Raw genomic sequence first — 22,150 nt, forward strand, 5'->3', positions numbered from 1 at the left:
CATCTGGATGTAGCGTCTTCAGTGGGAGAAACGTTTTGTCACTCATCCAAGTATTCAAGATACCATAAGTAAAAAACAAAAATGTGGGCCTTGTGCAGGTTGCGCGGCTCCTTTTGGGTACATTCCTCCTTTCATTCTTTCATTTTCATTTACTGAGAAATGAAACTAATATCAATCACATATTAATCATAAACAATTTATCAGAATAAACAATAGCTTTGATAGGAATAACATGAAATGTCCTGGCAGCAATGATGACAATGGGATGTGGATAATAATTGTTTCTCTTATGTATTTAGGTCAGCAATTATTGCACAGCATTAGCCTACTTAGAGTAAGAACAGGTTTAAAGCTGTGTGCAGGCTCAACCTATTCATTACTCCACCATCAAGTTGGCTTTCACCCAACCCAATCATTCCTGGCTTCCAGTCAAAGTTCACCCAGTGCAGTATTTACACATCTACAGTTCCAGCACTCATATAATTAAGATAAGATAAGATAAGATAAGACAAGATAAGATAAGATAAGATACCTTTATTAGTCCCACAAGTGGGAAATTTAATGTTAAGGCTGCCGACCTATTGCATGCAATGGCGGCGCCATCTTACCCTCCGACCATACATGCATTACACAAAAACATCACATGGGGAAGACAATTAGAAACTGAACGTGACATTGGTTGCTTCACTTGCAGTGCTTGTGTTGAAATCCTGAGAAAAGTTCATGTGCTAGCCAGCCACGTGATCTTATCAATGGAAATATCACGAGAGAGTGCGACAGATAACTGTTAAACATAATCACCATGTTGTAAATGAACAAACTAAGTAAAAGGAAATTTGTCAGGCAAACACACTGCCCAATATTCACATGGATCTGTGGATTCACATAAGTCATTGTGAATCTTGCCTTCAAATCACTGCCACTTTTCTGTTAAAGTATTATGAATGCCACAATCAAAACCTCTTCATGGGCAAAGCATCATTTAAGCAGGTGGGTCTAATGTTTTTACTCCTGTAACTGTAATCCAAGTTGATTTTCCCGGTATTTTCCTTTCCTTCATGAGTTCTTGATTCTAATAATTAACCATAGTAAGAATTTGTGGCCTGAATTTGTGGTGACAGCCCAATTTTTGTTGAGCAGGGAAGGAGGAAAAATGTCTTATAATAAATGCTATCAAGCCAAGCCTCGTCTTATTCTTAAATAGGTCATTATGTCTGTCAGGTTTATATTGTCGATTGTCATTTATGCTTAGAAATATCTACTCATATATGCTTAGAAGTATATAATCATTTGTAGATTGAAAGAATGTCTCATCCTAGGAGGTCTGTAACAACTCTGTGTAGCATGAAGAGGGGGGTGCGTTCACTCCTCTCCAGAGTGTTCTGGCATAGATCACACACCTCTTGGGATCATGAGCAAGGTTTTATCTTTTCTTGCTGATATATGGTATAGCAAACACATCTATATCTGTTTTACTCTAAATGCCTTTTGTTTAGATGAACTGCTGGACTTCCAGACCACACACACACTTACACAACGCACAGGCAAGGTACTCTTTGTGTGTATGTAGACGTCATATGTTAATGAACCTATGTATATTCATGTAACCTCAATAAAAGAGCAGTGTTACGGGGGAGCGGACGAGAGCGACTGGGGTCAAGTGAAGGAACGGCGTTTGTCCAGTTCTCTCCCATGCACGAGAAACAAAAACAACTTTGCCTACTCGTCTTGCTTTGCTGTGTAGTTAAATTGTCTTGAACGTTCCAGCGAATAGGTTTAAGCTACAATGTCTTAAAGGTAACGCTTGCAACAAACAAGCACAGATGCGCTTAACAATCAATGAGCAACGATTAAAGCTATGTTATTTGGGAGATCATTCCTACTGTCAGTTTAGAATCATAAGCACAAATGTTTTAACAGATGAGTCACTGATTTGTGGAATTGTGACAGCAAAGATTGCATATTGTATACAAATAGCTTTACTCCAAAAATAAACATGGATAAAAATCCATAACAGTATTGCGGGTTGCAGCTGGCCGCCACCCGGCATTGTGTGCCGGGTGGCGGCCAGGAGCGGAGGCCCTGGCGGACTGACCCCCGGCTGCCAAGACTGGCAATAGGGACATGGAATGTCACCTCTCTGGTGGGGAAGGAGCCTGAGTTAGTGCGTGAGGTTGAGAGGTACCGGCTAGATATAGTTGAGCTCACCTCTACACATGGCTTGGGCTCTGGAACCAGTCTCCTGGAGAGGGGCTGGACTCTGTCTCAGTCTGGAGTTGCCCCTGGTGGGAGGCGGCGGGCTGGGGTGGGTATCCTAATATCCCCTCGGCTTGCTGCCGGTACGTTGGGGTTTTTCCCGGTGGACGAGAGGGTTTTTTCCCTGCGCCTTAGGGTCGGGGAACGGGTCCTGACTGTCATCTGCGCTTATGCGCCGAGTGGCAGTTCAGAGTACCCAGCCTTCTTAGAGTCCCTGGGGGGGGTGCTGGAGGGTGCTCCACCTGGAGACTCTGTTGTCCTGCTGGGAGACTTCAATGCTCACGTGGGTAACGACAGCGAGACCTGGAGGGGCGTGATTGGGAGGAACGGCCTCCCTGATCTGAACCCGAGCAGTGCTCTGTTATTGGACTTCTGTGCTAATCACAGTTTGGCCATAACGAACACCCTGCAAGGTGGTTGGTGCCTGCCGTGGTGGTAATCCCCGAACCAAATGGTGGACACCAGAGGTGAAGGGAGCCACCAGGCTGAAGAAGGAGTCCTATCGGGCTTGGTTAGCCTGTGGGACTCCGGAGGCAGCCGACAGGTATCGACAGGCCAAGCGGAATGCGGCTCGGGCAGTGGCTGAAGCAAAAACTCGGGTGTGGGAGGAGTTCGGAGAGGCCATGGAAAAAGACTTTCGGACTGCCTCGAAGAGATTCTGGCCGTCAGACGCCTCAGGAGGGGAAAGCGGTGCTCCACCTGCACTGTGTATAGTGCTGGCGGAGCGCTGCTGACGTCGACTGAGAAAATTGTCAGGCGGTGGAAGGAATACTTCGAGGACCTCCTTAATCCCACTGACACGTCTTCCGAGGAGGAAGCAGAGTCTGGGGATGAGGGGAATGACCCGCCAATTTCTGGGGGCGAGGTCACTGAGGCAGTTAAACAAGTCCTTGGTGGCAGAGCCCCTGGTGTTGATGAGGTCCCCCCCGAGTTCCTGAAGGCTCTGGACGTTGTAGGGCTGTCCTGGTTGACACGCCTCTGCAATGTTGCGTGGAGATCAGGGGCAGTACCTGTGGACTGGCAGACCGGGGTGGTGGTCCCCATCTTTAAGAAAGGGGACCGGAGGGTGTGTTCCAACTACAGGGGGATCACACTCCTCAGCCTCCCTGGGAAAGTCTATGCCAGGGTGCTGGAAAGGAGAGTTCGTCCGTTAGTCGAACCTCGGATACAGGAGGAACAATGCGGTTTTCGTCCTGGTCGCGGAACACTGGACCAGCTCTTTATCCTCTCCAGGATACTTGAGGGTGCATGGGAGTTTGCCCAACCAGTCTAAATGTGTTTTGTGGACTTGGAGAAGGCATTCGACCGTGTCCCTCGGGGTGTCCTGTGGGAGGTGTTGCGGGAATATGGGGTGTCTGGCCCATTGCTACGGGCCATTCGATCCCTATACAACCGTTGCAAGAGCTTGGTTCGCATTGCCGGCAATAAGTCGGACTCGTTCCTGGTGGGTGATGGGCTCCGCCAGGGCTGCCCTTTGTCTCCGGTTCTGTTCATAATTTTTATGGACAGGATTTCTAGGCGCAGCCAAGTGGCGGAGGGCTTTCGCTTTGGTGGCCTCAGAATCACATCTCTGATTTTTGCAGATGATGTGGTTCTGTTGGCTTCATCGGGTGAGGGCCTCCAGCTCGCACTGGAACGGTTCGCAGCCGAGTGTGAAGCAGCGGGAATGAGGATCAGCACCTCCAAATCTGAGGCCATGGTTCTCAGCCGGAAAAGGGTGGAGTGCCCACTCCAGGTCGGGGATGAGTTCCTGCCCCAAGTGGAGGAGTTCAAGTATCTCGGGGTCTTGTTCGCGAGTGATGGGAGAAGGGAGCCGGAGATCGACAGACGGATTGGGGCTGCAGCTGCAGTAATGCGGACGCTGCACCGGTCCGTCGTGGTGAAGAGGGAGCTGAGTGTAAAAGCGAAGCTCTCAATTTACCGGTCGATCTACGTCCCTACCCTCACCTATGGCCACGAGCTGTGGGTAGTGACCGAAAGAACGAGATCGCGGATACAAGCGGCAGAAATGAGCTTCCTCCGAAGGGTGGCTGGCCTCTCCCTTAGAGATAGGGTGAGAAGTTCGGCCATCCGGGAGGGGCTCAGAGTAGAGCAGCTGCTGCTCCACATCGAAAGGAGCCAGCTGAGGTGGTTCGGGCATCTGACAAGGATGCCCCCTGGGCGCCTCCTGGGTGAGGTGTTCCAGGCATGTCCCACCGGGAGGAGGCCCCGGCGCAGACCCAGGACACGCTGGAGAGATTATATCTCTCGGCTGGCCTGGGAACGCCTTGGTATTCCCCCGGATAAGCTGGAGGAGGTGGCTGGGGAGAGGGAGGTCTGGGCCTCTTTGCTTAGGCTGCTGCCCCCGCGACCTGGCCCCGGACAAAGCAGATGGATGGGTTGCAGCTGGGTGCTAAAGATCAACTTGGCCTTCTACTTCAATAACAGAATGACTAAGTGAGATTTTATTCAGCAACACATTTTACTGTATGATCTTACTGGAGATAAAAAATAGACATTGTTCATAATCAGATTTTTATTACATATTATGAATGATTTGTGATACATTTAGGCGATTATTCATTAACTTTTATTTCAACTGATAAAACGAAGCAAAAATAATAATCATGTTATGATATTAAATTGTAGCTCAAACAGTAGGTACCCAGTTTATTGTACTTCACTTTGTACTATCACTTTATTTTGTAAATCCAAAGTAGTGTTGGTTGCGTTTCTGAGAGACAAGTATATGTGCACTAAATACTTTATTTAATCCTTGATTTGCCCTTGATTATACATTATTTTAATTATGATGTAGATTTAATTATAAAAATCTCACACAGAAACCAAGAACAAGTTAATCTTATCAACAAACAGTGAATGCAACAAGAAGGTTAAAACTTTAATATCACACATATTTTATCCCATTTAGATTTAAAGCCAACTTACTGCAAACCTTACCACAACTAAAGAAACACTCCTCAAGAAAGACAAAGACAACACTCCGATGAAAAATACCATTTAGAAGTGACTGAATAATGAATGATTTTCAAAATATGGATCATTTTTGATCTCCAGAGTTTTGGCGGTTTCTAGACTGGAATTTTGGGAGCAAATCGTTTGACCAGCAGGGTTACCAGCATGCTGGCTAGGATCAAACTGGCCAGCAGGGCCAGCAGAGGTGTCACCTGGCTTTGGCCACTGTTTAATTGCATCACTGGGTCTGCAAGAGAAGAACCAAAGTTTACATTTACTTTATCCGTGAACTTTATGAGATCAATAAGAGTGCAAGGTGAAGAGACATGAGAGCTTCAATGTACCTCTGCTACCTGGCCTTGAAACAAGCGGTCCAAGTGAGATGGATGAAGTGTCATGGAAGGATATATCCCTCCGAACTCGCCTGTGGTAACCCGGGTAACAGCGCTGAGAGAAAAAAAATGTTTATAGGCTTCTGCAGATTTAACAGTTTTTAAATTTATTAGGTAAAAATGAAAACCAATAAGAATTTAAAACAGTGGTACGTACAGCTGTGCAATTGTTGTGTCTCAAAAGACACAGGTGCACATTGCAGTGAAGGTAAATGGATGAATAGTTGGTAAAAGTAAACATCCTGAAGGAGAATCGGGCCTCAGTAGAGATGCCGTTCTGAATCAGCTCTACCGTTCCATCGGCTTCATTGGGACACCTGGAAGACAGGCAGACGTTTAAATATCCCACATTATAAAGCAAAGCAGCAGAATTCATTATGAGGAAGAATTGGTGGAGAAAAACCGAGGAGAGGTCTGTCTGGGGCTGATTCTTTCAAGTTTTTAATAAAGTATACTAAGACAAGGTGACACTGCAAACGTGCTCTTACTCTGCAGTAATAAGATCCCAGCGGACGGGGTAATTTGGCATGTTGACTGGTGTGGCCCAGCAGGAGTCCAAAATAGTGGAGATCTGGCTTTGATCCACTCCTTCTGTTCTCACCGCCACATATAACCTCTGATCTATTTCCATTTGTATGTTTGTGTCACTCCTGAATGGGAAGCGGAAGCCAGGGTCCTGGAAGGGGATCATTCTCATGCTGTACTGTCCTTGACCGATTGCAATCTTCTTCCTAATGATGCTACAAAAAACATAATAATACTACAAATGAGTTCATTATTAAATGATGAACATTATTAACATGCATGAACATCAAAAAGTGTAATGTTAATGTGCGGCAAAAATGACGTTCTCATTTTCATGTTTTTATTTTGTCTTATTGTCAGTATTGTGATCTTAAAGCACTATCTTTCAAAATAAGTTCCCAAAAGATGCCTGAAGTGCACATTTAATTACATAAAACACTGGAATATGTAAAAATCTAATCTAAGTATTGTATATAATGCATAGGAGATGTATTGTTACCTTTCTACAGGATTGATGCCCACGGCCATAGACAGGGCCTGATTCAGGGGGTATTCGCAGCAGAAACGCAGATTGATGCTCCTCTGGCGGCTGATAAGACTTCCATGAGGATCCACAAAACCCTGGACGATGTTCTCATACATGAAATGTGTTCCGTTGCTCTAAAATTAAAAAAACAAAACATTACAAATTGAATATGATGTCATTTATAATATAAATGACAAAACATGACATGTATAATAACAGTGACTATCCATAATATTTTGGTTTTATAACTGTACCCTGAGTGCTGTCCCACACAGATGGTTGTCATTGTCAAAGTGGAAAACCAGTCGACCATACTCAAGAGTCCCATTGCAGGATTCATCTCGGAGATGGAGGGCATCAGAGTGAAAGCCAGCCTCAAATAGCTGACAACGGGACACGGACATGGTGCCTGAACTACTGGCACAAGTGATGGTTGAGTCTGTTAATATAAGTTTAAAAAGAAGAATAAGAAAACAAATAACTAACAAATCCCATTTTTCTTGTACAAACTGCACTGCAGTACCATTGCCAATGACCCAAAAATAAAACAAGGTTTAAATAGGAGCTTCCTTCACCATAGCTTTCACTGTTGCCTCGGTCATGGTGTTCATCACAGAAGCAGCCATAGACACCGTCCTTCTTACCACACCACTCGTACTCTGTGCAGTCCAGCTGTTCACATGGGTCTGACTCCTCTGCAGAAGAAGAGTGACAGGAGTACAATAAAACAAAGCCAATCTTTCAAGAAAAACCTGTTAAGCTCTATCAAAAGACATCAAAAAGACATCACTTAATTATCCAGCACAAACTTACCACACAGTAAACCAGAGCGCCAGTCAGGGATGTCTAGCCCTAGAACAGAGCAGGTTTTCTCATAGGCTGAGACAGCAGAACACAGCATGCCATTGGCTGGAGTGTAGAGGCAGAGGTCATAGACACAGGAAGTGAAAAATGGCTCGGGGTCAGAGTGCAGGTGACAGGCTCTGAATGGACCGGTGGTGTTGGTGATGACACTGCAGAGTTGGGAGTATTCTTCTCTAAAGGTGCAGTCATTCAGTCCATCGCCACTTCTTTGATCAGTAGACCCACATCTGGAAAAGACATTATATGTTTAACACTTTGGGAAATTTTGTGTACTTTGGTAAAATGTCCTGTACATCTACACTCCCAATTCACACTCAACACAACGGTACATTTATTATTTTTACTGGGATGTAATATATAAGCTGTTGTCCTTAAATGTCCATAAAATCTTCTCATTCAAAGCAAGACATTATGTTATATGAGTTGATGAAGGTCAACAAGACTCTATTTTTGGAATATCCTAAAGAAGTTCCAAACAGCTCACCCTGGTTGGCTTCTTGTTGACTTCCAGCTCTGTCCAAACTCATTGTCATTTTGTGCCAGTGTGCCATTGGGTGAGACTTTGTCATCCCCAGAGTCGCCATTGAAGTTTCCACACATACCTGTGACTCTGTTTTGACGGTTTTGGGCGATTCTTACCAACAAAGTACTCTGGCCATCAAACTGGACCGCCAGGTCAAGTGCATCGACAACTATGTAGCTGCCTTCCCTTACCACCTGAGCTAAAGTTCTTGCAGAGGTGGGAAGAGACACTTCTCCACTATTTACCTAGAAGAACAAGCGTTATGAGAGACATGCAAAGTACCTGCTGTGAAGGTGTTCATATGAGCGAAACATAGAAAGCTTAGTATTTACCGTTACTCTTTTATTGGGTCCGATCCTGATGTGCACACTTTCTGGATGATTTGAGAGGTATATGTCCACTGCAGACACAAATGACACACGGTTGTTTCCACGGTGATTGTTGGTGGCTATCACCTGAAACTGGGTTTCATTGGTGCCATGGTTTGTGCTCTCAGCGATGATGTAGGAGCAAGTTCCCTGGAAATGAGCCACTGCTCCATCAAAGGTGATGTAGTGTGGATCCCCCCACACTGTGCAGGTGGACATGGCATCGTAACAGCCCAGCTGGCCGTCTCTGATGGAGCACTGTTGTGCAGGAGTGCAAGACGAGGCAGAACATCGCAGGTCATTTGGAGCGTGACATTCACATCTCTGTGAGCAACCGTCTGTCCAGAAGGACTCGCCAGCCTGTGTGAGAGAATGTAACAAAAAGAGGAAGAATAACCGCAGTTTATAGTAAAGCCTACCATGTATTTACTGTTGCCAAGCTGTCATTGTTAATTATCTGCGCAACTCATTTATGCAATTAAAACCTTTAAACTATATCCCTCTTTTATATAGCTCTATGGTTCTTTGTAGAACTTACATTATAGTAGAATCCATTATACTGGCAGCCACAGCGTTCCACTGGGACACAACTGGTTCCACTCCTGCGGTAGCCTTCGTCACAGAAACATCCCTCAGAGCAAGCCCGTTCACAGGTGGTATCATTACTGCTGGCACAGGTGTGGCCACAGTCAGTACCACACAGCTCATAATGGCTGTTGGCTGGACAGTCCAGTGCTAAAAAATCAAGAAAGCAAAAGATGGATGTCAGGTGGTTAAAAAAAACAGTCATGAAACTTAGACACCATATTTCAACACACTTACAAAAACAACAACAAAAAAGAAGCATTTTATTTTCTTGTGCTTGATACTATATCAGCAACACAATGGCAGGTTCACTCACCGCAGGTGGTATTTTGTCTCCAAGGGTAGATTCGAACATTAGCAGACTGACAGGCTCTAACATATGTTTCAAGAGCCCTGCAAAGGAGGTCATGACCTCGATTTCCTGCCACACACACGTCAAACACACAGTCGTTGAAATATGGTGCACGGTCCACCTTATCATGGCAGAAACTGAAGGGGCCATCAGCTGCCTGGATCACCTCACATTGATCTCTAGCGGGCTGTTCATTGGGACATCTCGGACATGATGAGCCGCATCCATCACTGCAGGTGTAGTTTCCTGGGACCTTCCAGGCTCTCCCAAACTCATCTGGAGATGCGACTGTTATTCCAGATGGGGTGTAGAAGTCATCATTTGAATTTCCATTGAAGTTTCCACAAAGTCCACATGTTTTTCCCCTTTTGATGAGAACAGTAAGATAAAACAGATTCATTGGTTTTACTGTGGGGAGGATTATCAATCTTATGGGACACCCCAAAAGACCATTCTGAGCCAAATAAAATCCTGTACATTCGAATTATGTTATAAAAGTGTGGTAGTGCACAACTATGAACACTTTTAAAGGTGTGAGTGTGTGAGTAATTGCAACACCAGCTGATTTTGAGCGAAGATGAATGGCAGATACCTGTAATTTGGAGGCACAGTGATAGAAACTGTACTCCATCCATCGTATATGACGCTTAAGCCAAAATCAGTGCGGACAATTGTTCGAGATCCACTGGCAAAGATAGATACTCGACTTCCATTCAAGAGAATTGGTACATTCTGTGTTATTCCATTTACCTGGGACATTGGAAGAACAATTTAGGAAAGCCAAAAATATTTAATTTTATTCATATGCCCTTTATCCGTAGTCATATGTCAGCACTAAACAAATGTAATAGCAGCACAATGACCAACAGCACATGGCAATTATTTACCAAGGGTCTCTCACATTTGGTTATTTTTTATTACTGTCCCTACAAGTGTAAGTGATAGCTCATTGTTAAAAATAAATTCAGTGAGGCTCTCTAGTGAAGAAATTGAAGTTTCCAGACTACTTTCTCTTTAACATTCCTTTACAGCAATTTTTTGTTGTCCATTTTCTAACAATACTTTGCAGTTAAGTGGAGGTCTCTCTCATGGTAGGTTCATCTGCAACTGTCTGTGGCTTTAAATTTTGCTTTTTATAATGTAAAATATGAGTAGTTGTTCAGAAACAGTTCCGCTCACCTCTACCATACCCCTGTTGTATCTTGACATGTGCACATGATAGCCCCACACATTCACGAAAACTTCAGCTGTGACTGAAACTGGCAACCCATTCAATGCCTCATTCTTAGCTTCCACAGAAAACTGATTCAGCTCATCAGTGGCATTACAAAGGGTCACCAGAACATAGCGACATGTTCCTTGGAAGTCATAAGCCTTACGATCAAAGGTGAAATAGTGAGGGTCTCCAGAGGCAGAGCACGTGCCAGAAGGGTTGGGATGGCAGCCAAACTCGCCCTCCACCACACGGCAGGACTCCTGGGGCCCACAGGAGTTGGGAGTACAGTGGACGTTCCCTGTATTTCCGTTACAGGTACACAAGCTCTGACATTCTTCACCATCCCAGAACTGCTCACCACTTTCGCGATAGCGTCCTTGATGATAGCATCCACAAGATGTTGGTGGAACACACTGGTCACCATTGAGGATAAAACCACTGTTACACTGACAGCCCTCCTGGCACACAGTATCACAGGTGAAGGGGAAAGAGAGGCTGGGGCAAGCAGAAGGACAAGAGGTTCCACAGAGTTCATAATGGCTGTTTGATGGGCAGGTTAGTGCTGGAGAAGAACAAACAGGTTAACATATGAAAGCATTTTTAAACATTTGGAGATCGTGGCTAGAATTAATTCAAAAACAGTTGAATGCTTACCACAGCCAGTTGCATTTCTCCATTGTCCTAAGGCAACACCCTTCTGTTGACACATTAGTGCATAATCTCGTAGGACGTCACACAGAGTTGATGCTGGATTGTTAGAGCCCCTCATGATCTCCACACATACATCCACCTGCTGGCTCGGGTCAACCACAGACCAACAGGGTACAAATGGCCCATCTGGTGATCTGAGAATGCCACAGTACTGACTAGAATTAAAATCGGTCCTAGGATCATGACCTCTGCTTTCCACACAGTGAGCAGCCAGAGAGCCAACTCGCCAGCTGTCTCCAAAGTCCTGAGAACTGTTGACCAGGACACCGTTGGGTGTGCGGAAGTCATCATGCGGACGACCATTGTAGTTACCACAGAGTCCACCCAGTGAACCGCTGTAGACACCAGGAGCAGTGACACGGACAAAGTGAGGCCAGACTGTCTGCACAGTTACACCAAAGGAGGTGCGAATGATGACACTGCGCAGGTTGCTGTAGAAAATTTGGATTCCATTGGACCCAGCACTGAAAGGCAGCCTGATCACCTGACCAGCCACCTAAAAGGCATTAAAATAGTCAGTCATAATAATTATAATAACACTTTTAAGTAAAGACCATTTTGTTAATGAGGTTTCCATCTGTCATTTCCCAATAAGTCCTAAGCTTGGTACTTATTGTAGAATGTAGTAGATAATATTTTTTTTTACCAAACAACCAGTTTGGAGCTATTATATTAGATCATTTTTATTTGTAACAATTTCCAGATTGACTCTTAGAGCTAACTGGTCTTCCTTAATGCAGCTCCAAAACTCTGCAACAGCCTTTTCTGTCTATCTTACATCCTGACTGTTTTAATTTATTATGCTTTAAAGTGCCAATTGTTTCAAATGCTTCAATATACACCACTATAATCAACATCTGTTGTATTTACTATACTGTCGTACTATAAAAATGTCATACTATAATGATCATATGGCAGCCTGTGATGTGATGGTCTGTTTAAATGAAGGAGTATATCAGTAGGACAAATTGATAGTTAGTTAAATAACATCATACTAAATTAAAAAGTAAAAGTGAATATAAAATGAATAATTTTGGTACACTATAAAGGAATTCATTCTTATAGGGGAAAAAAGCAACTCAAAGCTAAGTGACAGTATTTAAAGGTAACCTTTCCTATTTCAGATTTTCTGGTGTAATATTCTGGTTACAATGAAAACAACAATGTAGAATAATGTCCGCATAAGTACAGAGTGATCTCTACTTAATGATTCCCTATTATTAGTAGCTTATCTGCTTGTGTCAACTTTTTTTTGTGTCTTTCATTATGACACATTAATCTACAATGACTTTCAATTGTATTTCTGTCATTTACCTGAACTTTGCCGTTTATTTCCATCTCAATTGAGACCTGTGTCCCCTCTGCCTCAAACTTTAGCACATTGGAAAAGCCTTGCTGGTTTCTTGGCACTTTTTCTGCTGTCACCGTGAAGTTTGGGTGACTGGACAGTCCCATAACTTTGGCAAGTGTCAATTGACACGCCCCAGGATATTGGTATGTCAGTCCATCAAATGTCTGATATGACCCTGGGCCTCTGATCCAGCATGTTTCATAGCTATTTGGTCTGCATCCTCTTTCTCCATCCTCCACCCTGCATGATTCAAATGGCCCACAACCATGAGAGTGGCAAGTCATGGAGCCATAACTGCAGCTACAACGTCTCCCACAGTTTTCATCTAGTATTACAGTTTGTCCAGAGCGGTAGTAACGGCCCTCAAAGCTGCAGCCACACTCGGCATGAGGGACGCAGACCCCACCACTGAGGATGTAGCCTGAATCACAGATGCAGCTTTCTTGCACAGGGAGAGGACAGTTGTGGGTGGAGTTGGGATTGAGACAAGTAGCTGGACATCCTGTGCCTTCAGACTCAAAGTGGCTGTTGGCTGGGCATGGGATTTCTAGAAAGAAGAGGAAAAATTAGATTTTAGCATCTGTGGCATTTTAATAAAATTATATTTTGAAATAATTATTAAAAATGTGTTAATATACCACAAAAGCCGGTTCTCCTCCAGCTTTGCAGCCGAATATTATTTTGTTGACACTGACTTGCATACACACTTAGGGCTTGACAGAGAATAGGTCGGTACCCTCCTCCTACACACAGATCATACAGACAACTGTCCGCAAAGGACTGTGGAGGAAGTTGCTGATGGCAAGCAGCAAAAGGTCCAGAACTACTGCTGAGGATACCACAGTGGTCAGTGTTGCTGTACAATGCTGTCTGTTGTGCAGTGCAGCCAGCACAGGCCAGACCTCCACACTGTGCCTCACAACCAGGCTCATCATCCCCTGATGCTCTCCAGCTGTTAGCAAAAACCACATCAGAGCTCACAAGCTGGCCCTGGCGTGTGCGAAAGTCATCTTGAGGTTGATTGTTGAAGTTTCCACAAAGACCGCATGTTGTATTCTGATAAGTGTAGGTCAAGCTGATCTGGACATAATGATTTGTGTCATAAGACACCACTAAACCAAAGTCAGTGCTGACGACCACAGAAAAACCTGACTCATAAACTTGCACGGTGCCATTGCTAAGGGAGAATGGAGTGGATGCAAAGTTCCCATTAACCTGTAAAAACACCAGCATACAGAAAGAATAAAACACACATGTCACAAACACATATCACCGTAAGTTTAAACTTGATTCTTATTCCATACCTTTGCCTGACCACGACGTCCTTTGACAAGCTCAATTGTGTCATTGTAGACATGCACTTTTACCAGTCGTGTCCAAGAGACTTGAGTACTGCCTCTGTGCTCATTTTTGCCTTCTACTCTGTAGTAGGGCAGTCCACTATTACATTGCTCAGAGAGAACATAGGTGCAAGTGCCCTGAAAGTGGAACACTCGGTTATCAAAGGTGTAGTAATGGGGATCACCACTTATGGTGCAAGTGCGTCTCTGCACTGTCTGGCAAGAAAACTGGAAGGAAGTTTGCTGGCAGATCTGTGAAAAGGAGCACGGCTGGTTGCGGCACTGCAGGCCTGCTGAGGTGCATGTGCACTTCTGTGCACAGGTCCTGTCACTCCAGAAGGAATCACCAAGCTGCACTGGTAAACCTTTGAAACAATAGAAAAATGAATACTTTACATTTTTTTACTTCAACTTGAAGAGATTCTTACTACTCAAACAGTGTTCATTTTTAAATTTTAGGATTCATTTTTGTTTATTGTTTTCACAGAGTGAAGATCAAAAAATGAAGGGCTAGAGAGGGGGATTGTCATTTAATATAATAACATTCTTCTCATAGAATTCTCGTAGAATTTTGATCAGCTGGCTATGATGATCGTTCTCTAGTTCAGATCTTACTGTTGAAAGTACAGCCTCTTGATCCATGGTCTGTCCTGAAGGCCCAGCGACCGGGCACATGGACATTGCTGCTGAGACGGAAATTTGAGAACTGTCCTGTTGCGTTTCCTGAGAATGATCCAGGGATGGAAAAATGGTGAACAGAATTGACTGTGTCATATCCAGCCTGAAAATGACATGTCACACTGTTAAAAATAAATGCATGGTTATTTTGTATTTACATATCCCTGCATTTAACTTAAAGTAAGAGATGGCCACAAAAACTAAAAATATATGTTTTTACTATATTATATTTTAAATGGTACCAACCTGTATAGAATATGCTGTGTAGGCTATTTGCCCATAGTTCATCAACACAAATGAGTACTGGCCACCCGATATCAGGACAGCTTGGACTGTTGTTTGCTGAAAAAAAGCAACTTCTTGTTTTTAAAGTATATATATTCATAGGTATTATAACCCTATGCTTCATATTGATTGCATAATTTAGTAAGAGGTGACTTACTGTTCCACTCGTTGGATAATATGCCACCTGATACCAAGTTGCAACAAAGACCCAGTTTGCATTAAAATTGAGTCCTGGAAAGTATTGATTAATGTCCTGTGTAGCTTGCTGGAGAACACTGCCGCTGGTGTATTGGTTGTAGTAGATCTGACCATTTCCTCTGTTGTCTAAATCTGTCCAGAATGGAGCGATGATGTCTCTGGATCCATACATTGGAAACAGTTGCGGGGTGTAGCTAGACCATGATGCATCAAAGGTCAGATGCCCATTGTGGTTTACCTAGAAAATAAAAACATTCTTGTAAGTCAAAACCAGTATAAATTAGGTATCAACTGTAGGCACTTCAGACACAGGTGTTGATCACTTGTTATTAAAATGGTGGATCTGATATCACTGTGTTGGTCTTGTTCCTGCATCATCATAGTAATTATGGTCCAGGATCAATATTACAACTGACCAGTCACGTTGTTGTAATATTATGTCTTTGTAAGGAAATGTAAGGATGTGTATGTAATGTAAGGAAAAACATTTTAATAAATACATTGTCAGGGTTAAGTTTGCTGTTGGCCAAATTTATGTTACTTGCTGATTTGCTAGTGATAGTTTTTAATAGCATTAGCCAGATTCTTGACTAATGCGAACTCAATTTGCAGACATGCTCATGATCAGTTGCGATGTTGGCCCTGGACGAGCATTATTATGATGATATAGGAACAGCACCAACACAGGGATATCAAATTGTACCATTCAAACCTATACTATACCTGTAGCGTAGTATAAATAAATAGAGGAAACAATAATCACTCACTGACGGGGTAATGAGCCAGATTCACAAAGATGAACAAAATACTTTTGACTCATTAAAAACATTAAATCTCAAAATATAAGTTGATATTTAAGTACTCTATACCTAGTTTGCAACTATGAAGATAATGTTAGCTTTGTGCTTGCCATTCCTCATATTTTAGGGGTGCAACGATACACAAAATTCACGGTACGGTTCGATATTTTTTCGATCCAAAAAAAAATGTTCATGCCTTTTTAATTTGTCATTTATTAAAATTATAAATATATATTTTAACTTAAAAGTACAGTTTTTAAATTTAATGTTGCTGAAACAACAAAGTAATAAAAATTAATAAATCTATCTGATCGAGAAATCACTCATCTTTGGAAAAGAGTTTATTACAGAGAAATGGCTCTTTCCAAAATAAAAGCTATACTATACGCTTCTTCTGGGCTATATTCTCAGCAGCATATTAAACATATCAGGTCCCCATAAGGAGAATCCTGTGCTAACAGCTGTCTAAATGACTCGGGTAAAGTTTGTAGCATGCCTGCTTGTTGTTTTTGTCTGCTTCCACTTGTCTTTGCACTAGGATGATGTCGGAGTAAATGTGCAGTCATATTCGTTGTGTTCCCACTAGTGCTGTCAGCGTTAATCTCGTTGAAATGACGTTAACGCCACAACACAGCAAATCTCTGTTAACGAGCTACCGCGGATCGCCCCGTGCGTGGGGCTGGACGGCCAACACGTTAACGAGCTAACTGCGCTAACGCACTAGTTCCCACCAATGTAACTGAGCATTGCGTGGCACATCCAACATACTGTTTTACTTTAGTCCATGACGCGCTTACCTTCAGGGTCATACGTCACATGAAAACCAAAATAGTTCCAAACGCCAGATCTGAATGAGGGTGGGGGAGGTTCAATTTGCCATGTTGCAAGGAGAGCTTAACTTCTGTCTCACTAGCTTGCACTGCGCTCAGTGAATCTGCGTTCGACTACTCCGCCTAGGCTGCACTATCGAGCGCAGATCCACTGAGCGCTCAACACAGACAGCATCGTCAGAAGGAAAGTTGATAAAATAAATTTAAAATTTTGTATTGTTCGATACATATGCCTACCGAACCGAAAGCACTGTATCGAACGGTTCAATATCGATACGAGTATTGTTGCACCCCTATCATATTTATACTAGTTTAGTTAGCTGGAGATAAAATACCATTGCTCGTTTTCTGACTCATCCATATTCCAGTATAAGAGATTGCTTACTGTTAAAATGCTTTAGTTCAATGCCCAGAACAAACATGAGCTAATTTGGCAAAAACTGGAATTTTACTTATTAGTGACACAGTGCAAATTGTTTGAGCTGATTTTGCTCATAGATTGCATGTAAAAGATAAATGGCCACACTGCAAAGCTTTAGCGGATAGTTCTGACCACTACTATCTATGTGTTATAAACCAGCTGATGATAAAGGGGTCTATCTGAGAAAGTAGATCCACCCTAAAATAAACATTACAGATCTGCATTAGGATCTGCTTGTGCCCAGGTGAAGTAAATTTCATCATTAGCTGGTGATCGCAAAGTTCTATGCAGAAGACCAATACCCTGTCAATTTTTTTGTGACCGCATGAACTCATCAATGTAAATACAATGGTTCACTTAACCAACTTTGTCTCCTACAGACAGAATTCAAAGACGTGTACCAGAAATAATGTCTAATTTTTATCTAGAGAATACTAGGAGTTTTCTTTCTTTCTTTTGTTTAACCTTTATTACAACTTTTTGGGGCGGAAGTTTTATTTTTTTTGCCTGTCCCATTTGGTTCTTTAGACATCAAAATTTTTGTCTGAAGGCCAACAAAGATACCCTACAGATTTACTTTACCAAGTGGATCATCACGGCCCTGCCATAGTGGTCCATTTGATCCATCTTTGTTGTTGTTATTTATTTATTTTATTATATTTTTAGTTGTTAAAGATGGGACAGACATGGCTGGGGGATAGGAAAGGGAGGAAGGAAAAGAAAAAAGCTAGGCCTCCTTCCCAGAGAGGTGGAGTCTAAGTCCCGACCTGACATAGAGACACAGACGTACAGGCACACACAGACACAAACATGCATTCCCTCCCTCATGCACACGTACCAATACTCAGCACTCACCTAACGTGAAGACAAACACTAAAGGACACTGTACACACAATCACAACCCCCAACCATACTCTATATCCCAGGTCCAGGTGCCCTCGCCCCACAGGGGGAAGCCGCACCATCTTGCACTGCAGTCATGTATAATTAACTGTATGCAACAACAAACTCTGACAGCACTTTAATAGTGTCTTTAATAGTGACTAAGAATCACTAACAATTTGGTAACCTATTGTGATTCATAAAGTAAGCTTTTGGTGGAAAGGAATGACACCCTGCATTAACTTGCTACCTGATGTGGGGATATGCAGAGGTGGCAGAAATACCAAACAGTGTTTGGTCTCCACACGTGGCAAAAGCTGAAAGATGTTCAAAGAGTGACCTGATGCACACATATGTATATATGCACACATTAACATGTGGGACTCTTACTAAATAGCTGCCTTTGTCAAACTATGTGAGTTGTCCCCTGGTGGTCACTAGAAAAAACATATATTTAAGGAACATATTGCGAGCATTGACTTCACTTTCAGACCCAAAAGCTACATCCAGCCATCTTTTTTTGCAGTCTACGATAAATCATCACTGCTGTACAGCTACATTTTCCTTGTAAGTAATTATTGGTCCTACATTCCACCACACAGAAGCATTCAACTATTTTTATGTATTTTGGTACTGGATGAAAATGACAAGTCGGCAAGTAATTTTGAAATTGAACATACATTATTACTTTCATAACAGTGAATTTTCTTTTCTTTTTCTTTTTCTTTTCATTTTCTTTTTTAAGCATGTACAATTCAGCTCTGTGGTTGTAACTGATTTGCAAACCGGAGAATGAACATTTTATACATCTGCATTTAAAATGCAGATGTATAAAACAAAGATGTTTGAGTTTTCCAAAACATATTTTACTTACATAAATCTGATTATATGACTGTCCAAAAAACAGGAAAGCACGCTGTAGGACAATAAGAGGAGAACTTCCATCGTCTGAACGAGCACTTGTTGTTCCAGATATTGGATAGAGGGTACCTTAAAAGAGTAAAAAGGGGATTTGCCCCATTATGCTGCAGTTTAAACACTGTATCCTACAGATACAGTGTCTTAATAAATACAACCCCAATTTCAAAAAAGTTACTGTCAAAAAGGTAACTAAAAACACATTGAAGTTATTTGCAAAACTCAGAAACTTCAATGTATTTGAAATTAAACACACAAACAGTTTGAACTTAGAACTGTACCATTAAAAAAATATATTGGTTCATTTCAAATTTGATAGCAGCAACAAATCTTATAAAAGCTGTGATTCTAAAAAGGAAAACATGAAGGAACACTTTGCAAATCGTTGTTTAGATTCCAATTCCATTACTTTATTTTGGAATTGGGGTTGTACAGCATGAAGAACCAGAATAAATCCTTTTGAAAGCATTTTGGCCTGTCATAGCAGGAAGAGTAAATCAGAACACAAAAACAATACACTATAGAACTAAAAAACAACAGCCAACAAGGAGGTGGTGGCCTCAGACTGAATTCAGATCTGATTATTCTAAAAAGCCACCTGATGAGATAACTCTTATATTAAAATCATGTGCAGCTAAAATTTTGATGCCAGAGGAAAAAGTTTGGATTACTGTTAGTGTTTTCTGTTCACTTCTTTTTACATGCTTGTCTAGTGGCAGCTATATAATATAAATATAATGTAATATAGTTGATACTAATAATAAGTAAAGACACTATATGTGTCTAATACACAAGATTCCCTCTAAAGGTGCTTATTGTTGGAATCAACAATGCAATAAGCTCACTTAAGTTATAATTTAAAGAAGTATATTAACTCACCTGATGTCACAGGACCTGCTACAACAGACAGATAAATAAATACATAGATACATAAATACATATATACATTTGAAAGAATTACATTTAAGGCTACTCAATATTGTAAGTATGCACTCAGTAACTTAAGTTTTAATTAAAGAAGTATGTTGACTCACCTGGTGTCACACCTGTGATAAAAATATAAATGAATACAAACATACAAGTTCACATACATAAATCATGAGTTTAAAGCTACTTAATTAGGAAACAGTGATTATAGTAGTTGTCAAAGTAGTCTTTGTTGTTATCGACTGGTATAATCTCAAACTATTATCGATTAACTATTTATATTATTTGATAGTAGATAGATCTCCAAGAGAATGTTAATAAATTATAGAGAGGTGATCAAAGCTTTCACTTACTTGTTGTCTGAGGACTCACATGGCCTATCACAATAAGCACGTGTTTGAATACAAATCTGAGAATCCTCACATCGTTAATCAATACAACAACAATAAATCATTAGGCTGATTTTATTTAATACTCACCTATAATCACCAAAAGCAGCAAAAACAATAGGGTTTGACCCGCCATAACTCAAACTCAAACCTGCAGAATGAATATACATAAATAAAAAAGTGGGTATGCAACATGTATATGTACATAATTTGTTAAGTAGCCTATAGGGCAGAAGATGTTTTGAAGTTTAAATGTTGATGTGCACTGAAATACTCTCAGCTAATAATATAGGCATTACTGTGCGATATTAGTGAAATCTAAACATATCTTTATAAATTTCAGCATACACATAATATAATAGCACATAATAATAATATAAAACAATCCCAGAGAAGTCTGAAAATAATTTTAGTTTAACCTCCTAACACCCGAACTCTTCCATGGTGTGCATTTTTAATTTCTCTTTGATATTTGGGCATATTGGGGCCAGATGAATGTAAAAACAAAGAATTACCAGATTTATTTTTTTTTACCTTATTTTTGTTTTCAAGAAAAATAAGAGCCACATATGAGGATATTCGTTTAAAATTTTGATAGAACAGTAGCAGTATAATGTCCTCATAAGTGGATATCAGGCCCATGTAGAGCAAAATTGAGTATTTTGGTCTAAATAACCCAAAATGTGATGTCCACATATGTGGACGCCAGGTCCTAGAAGGTTAACCGAAATAACTTAATTACCTTGCCACGTCTTCTTTGGCTCATATACATCTCATGTGAAGCAACAGGACTCCCTGCAGCACTGCTTTTGTACTGCCAGCACTGGCAGAGTTCCAATAAATGTTCTTTGTCTTACCTCTAATGTGCACGAGACACTCACAAAGAACATTGTTTCCTCATAGCAATGAATCATACTTTTAAACATTCATTATAATAATCTCGAGTTATTGTGCACATTAAAAAAGAAGAAAAGGAGACGTAATAATGTAACAAAGGCCTGAGTAAGGAATTGTGGGACAGTATTTGTTTCAGATAGGCTATTCTTAGACAATTCAAATCTATATCGTTTAATCTGTCAAGTAAAAAAAAAAAAATGCAAACAAAACAACAAAAAAGTTCTGTTTTTTCTTTTTGTTACTTTTTTTTATTGGTGTCACTAACAAGTTGCGCTTCAAATGCCATCTGGAGGTCTTAAAACTATTGCAGAGACTGGTCTACATAGTTTTGGTTTTGGTTTCTTGGTTTTAAAATACCACATCTTCTATGGGAAATCTGATTTCAACACAATGTCTGAGAACAAAAAAAACAAAACAAAACAACATCAGTCATGCAGAACAGAAAACAAAACAGAAAGGTGTGCCTAACCATAGCACATACGTCTATGTCAAAGTTGTTAACTAAAACTAAACTAAAACTAGATATGAGCAAACATTTAGTTAACTAAAATAAAAACAAACACTAGACTCCAAAATGTTTGCAAAATAACTGAAATAATACATGGAGTTGAAAACTAACTATAAAAAATATATATAGGGAGAGAGGAAGTTGTATTATTTGTTGCTTTTGTAAAAATTCTATCAAAAGGCTTTCATTGACATGTTTATCGAGACTCTGAATGTCACTACTATCAAAAGGTTCTGTATTTGCATTGTAACATTTTCCTAAATGTTGCCTCTGACATATACCATACATACAGTAATCATTAAAAAGACTAAAACTGATGCTGACAGTAATAACAACTAAAATTAAACATTTTCATACAATAAACGAGTACGTGACCTGACTTGAAAAAATTTCAAAACAGAATTAAAATAAAAACTAATTAGAATATACAAAATTAGAATACCTCTGATCTAT

At 41.2% G+C, this 22,150-nt stretch overlaps 1 protein-coding gene across 1 annotated transcript; it reads right to left on the bottom strand.

The window, feature by feature from the left end:
* Positions 1 to 4,756: 4,756 nt before the first annotated feature.
* LOC113014369 (alpha-tectorin-like) lies at positions 4,757 to 21,071 on the bottom strand. Its single transcript, XM_080305501.1, has 25 exons — positions 21,035 to 21,071; positions 20,383 to 20,443; positions 20,257 to 20,280; positions 18,933 to 19,048; positions 15,085 to 15,363; positions 14,889 to 14,984; positions 14,580 to 14,745; positions 13,929 to 14,329; positions 13,263 to 13,839; positions 12,588 to 13,171; positions 11,217 to 11,769; positions 10,526 to 11,124; positions 9,939 to 10,096; positions 9,311 to 9,711; positions 8,948 to 9,144; positions 8,374 to 8,769; positions 8,003 to 8,286; positions 7,468 to 7,745; positions 7,230 to 7,349; positions 6,909 to 7,093; positions 6,628 to 6,788; positions 6,092 to 6,343; positions 5,761 to 5,920; positions 5,556 to 5,658; positions 4,757 to 5,458 (listed from the first exon to the last, which is right to left on the bottom strand). Exons 2-25 carry the CDS (start codon positions 20,426 to 20,428, stop codon positions 5,328 to 5,330), a joined length of 6,267 nt encoding a protein of 2,088 aa, XP_080161627.1. The 5' UTR covers positions 20,429 to 20,443; positions 21,035 to 21,071; the 3' UTR covers positions 4,757 to 5,327.
* Between the last annotated feature and the right edge of the window lie 1,079 nt (positions 21,072 to 22,150).

The sequence above is a fragment of the Astatotilapia calliptera genome, chromosome 8 (assembly GCF_964374335.1).
Source record: "Astatotilapia calliptera chromosome 8, fAstCal68.1, whole genome shotgun sequence".
Classification (NCBI taxonomy): Eukaryota; Metazoa; Chordata; class Actinopteri; order Cichliformes; family Cichlidae; genus Astatotilapia; species Astatotilapia calliptera.

Excerpts from the sequence above, each read along its gene's own strand:
- LOC113014369 (XM_080305501.1), bottom strand. The coding sequence starts at position 20,428 with ATGGCGGGTCAAACCCTATTGTTTTTGCTGCTTTTGGTGATTATAG. Across the intron at positions 13,840-13,928 it reads GACGTCGTGGTCAGGCAAAG|GTTAATGGGAACTTTGCATC; the intron begins GTATGGAATAAG and ends GTGTTTTTACAG. Across the intron at positions 8,770-8,947 it reads ATAATGGATTCTACTATAAT|GCTGGCGAGTCCTTCTGGAC; the intron begins GTAAGTTCTACA and ends TCTCTCACACAG.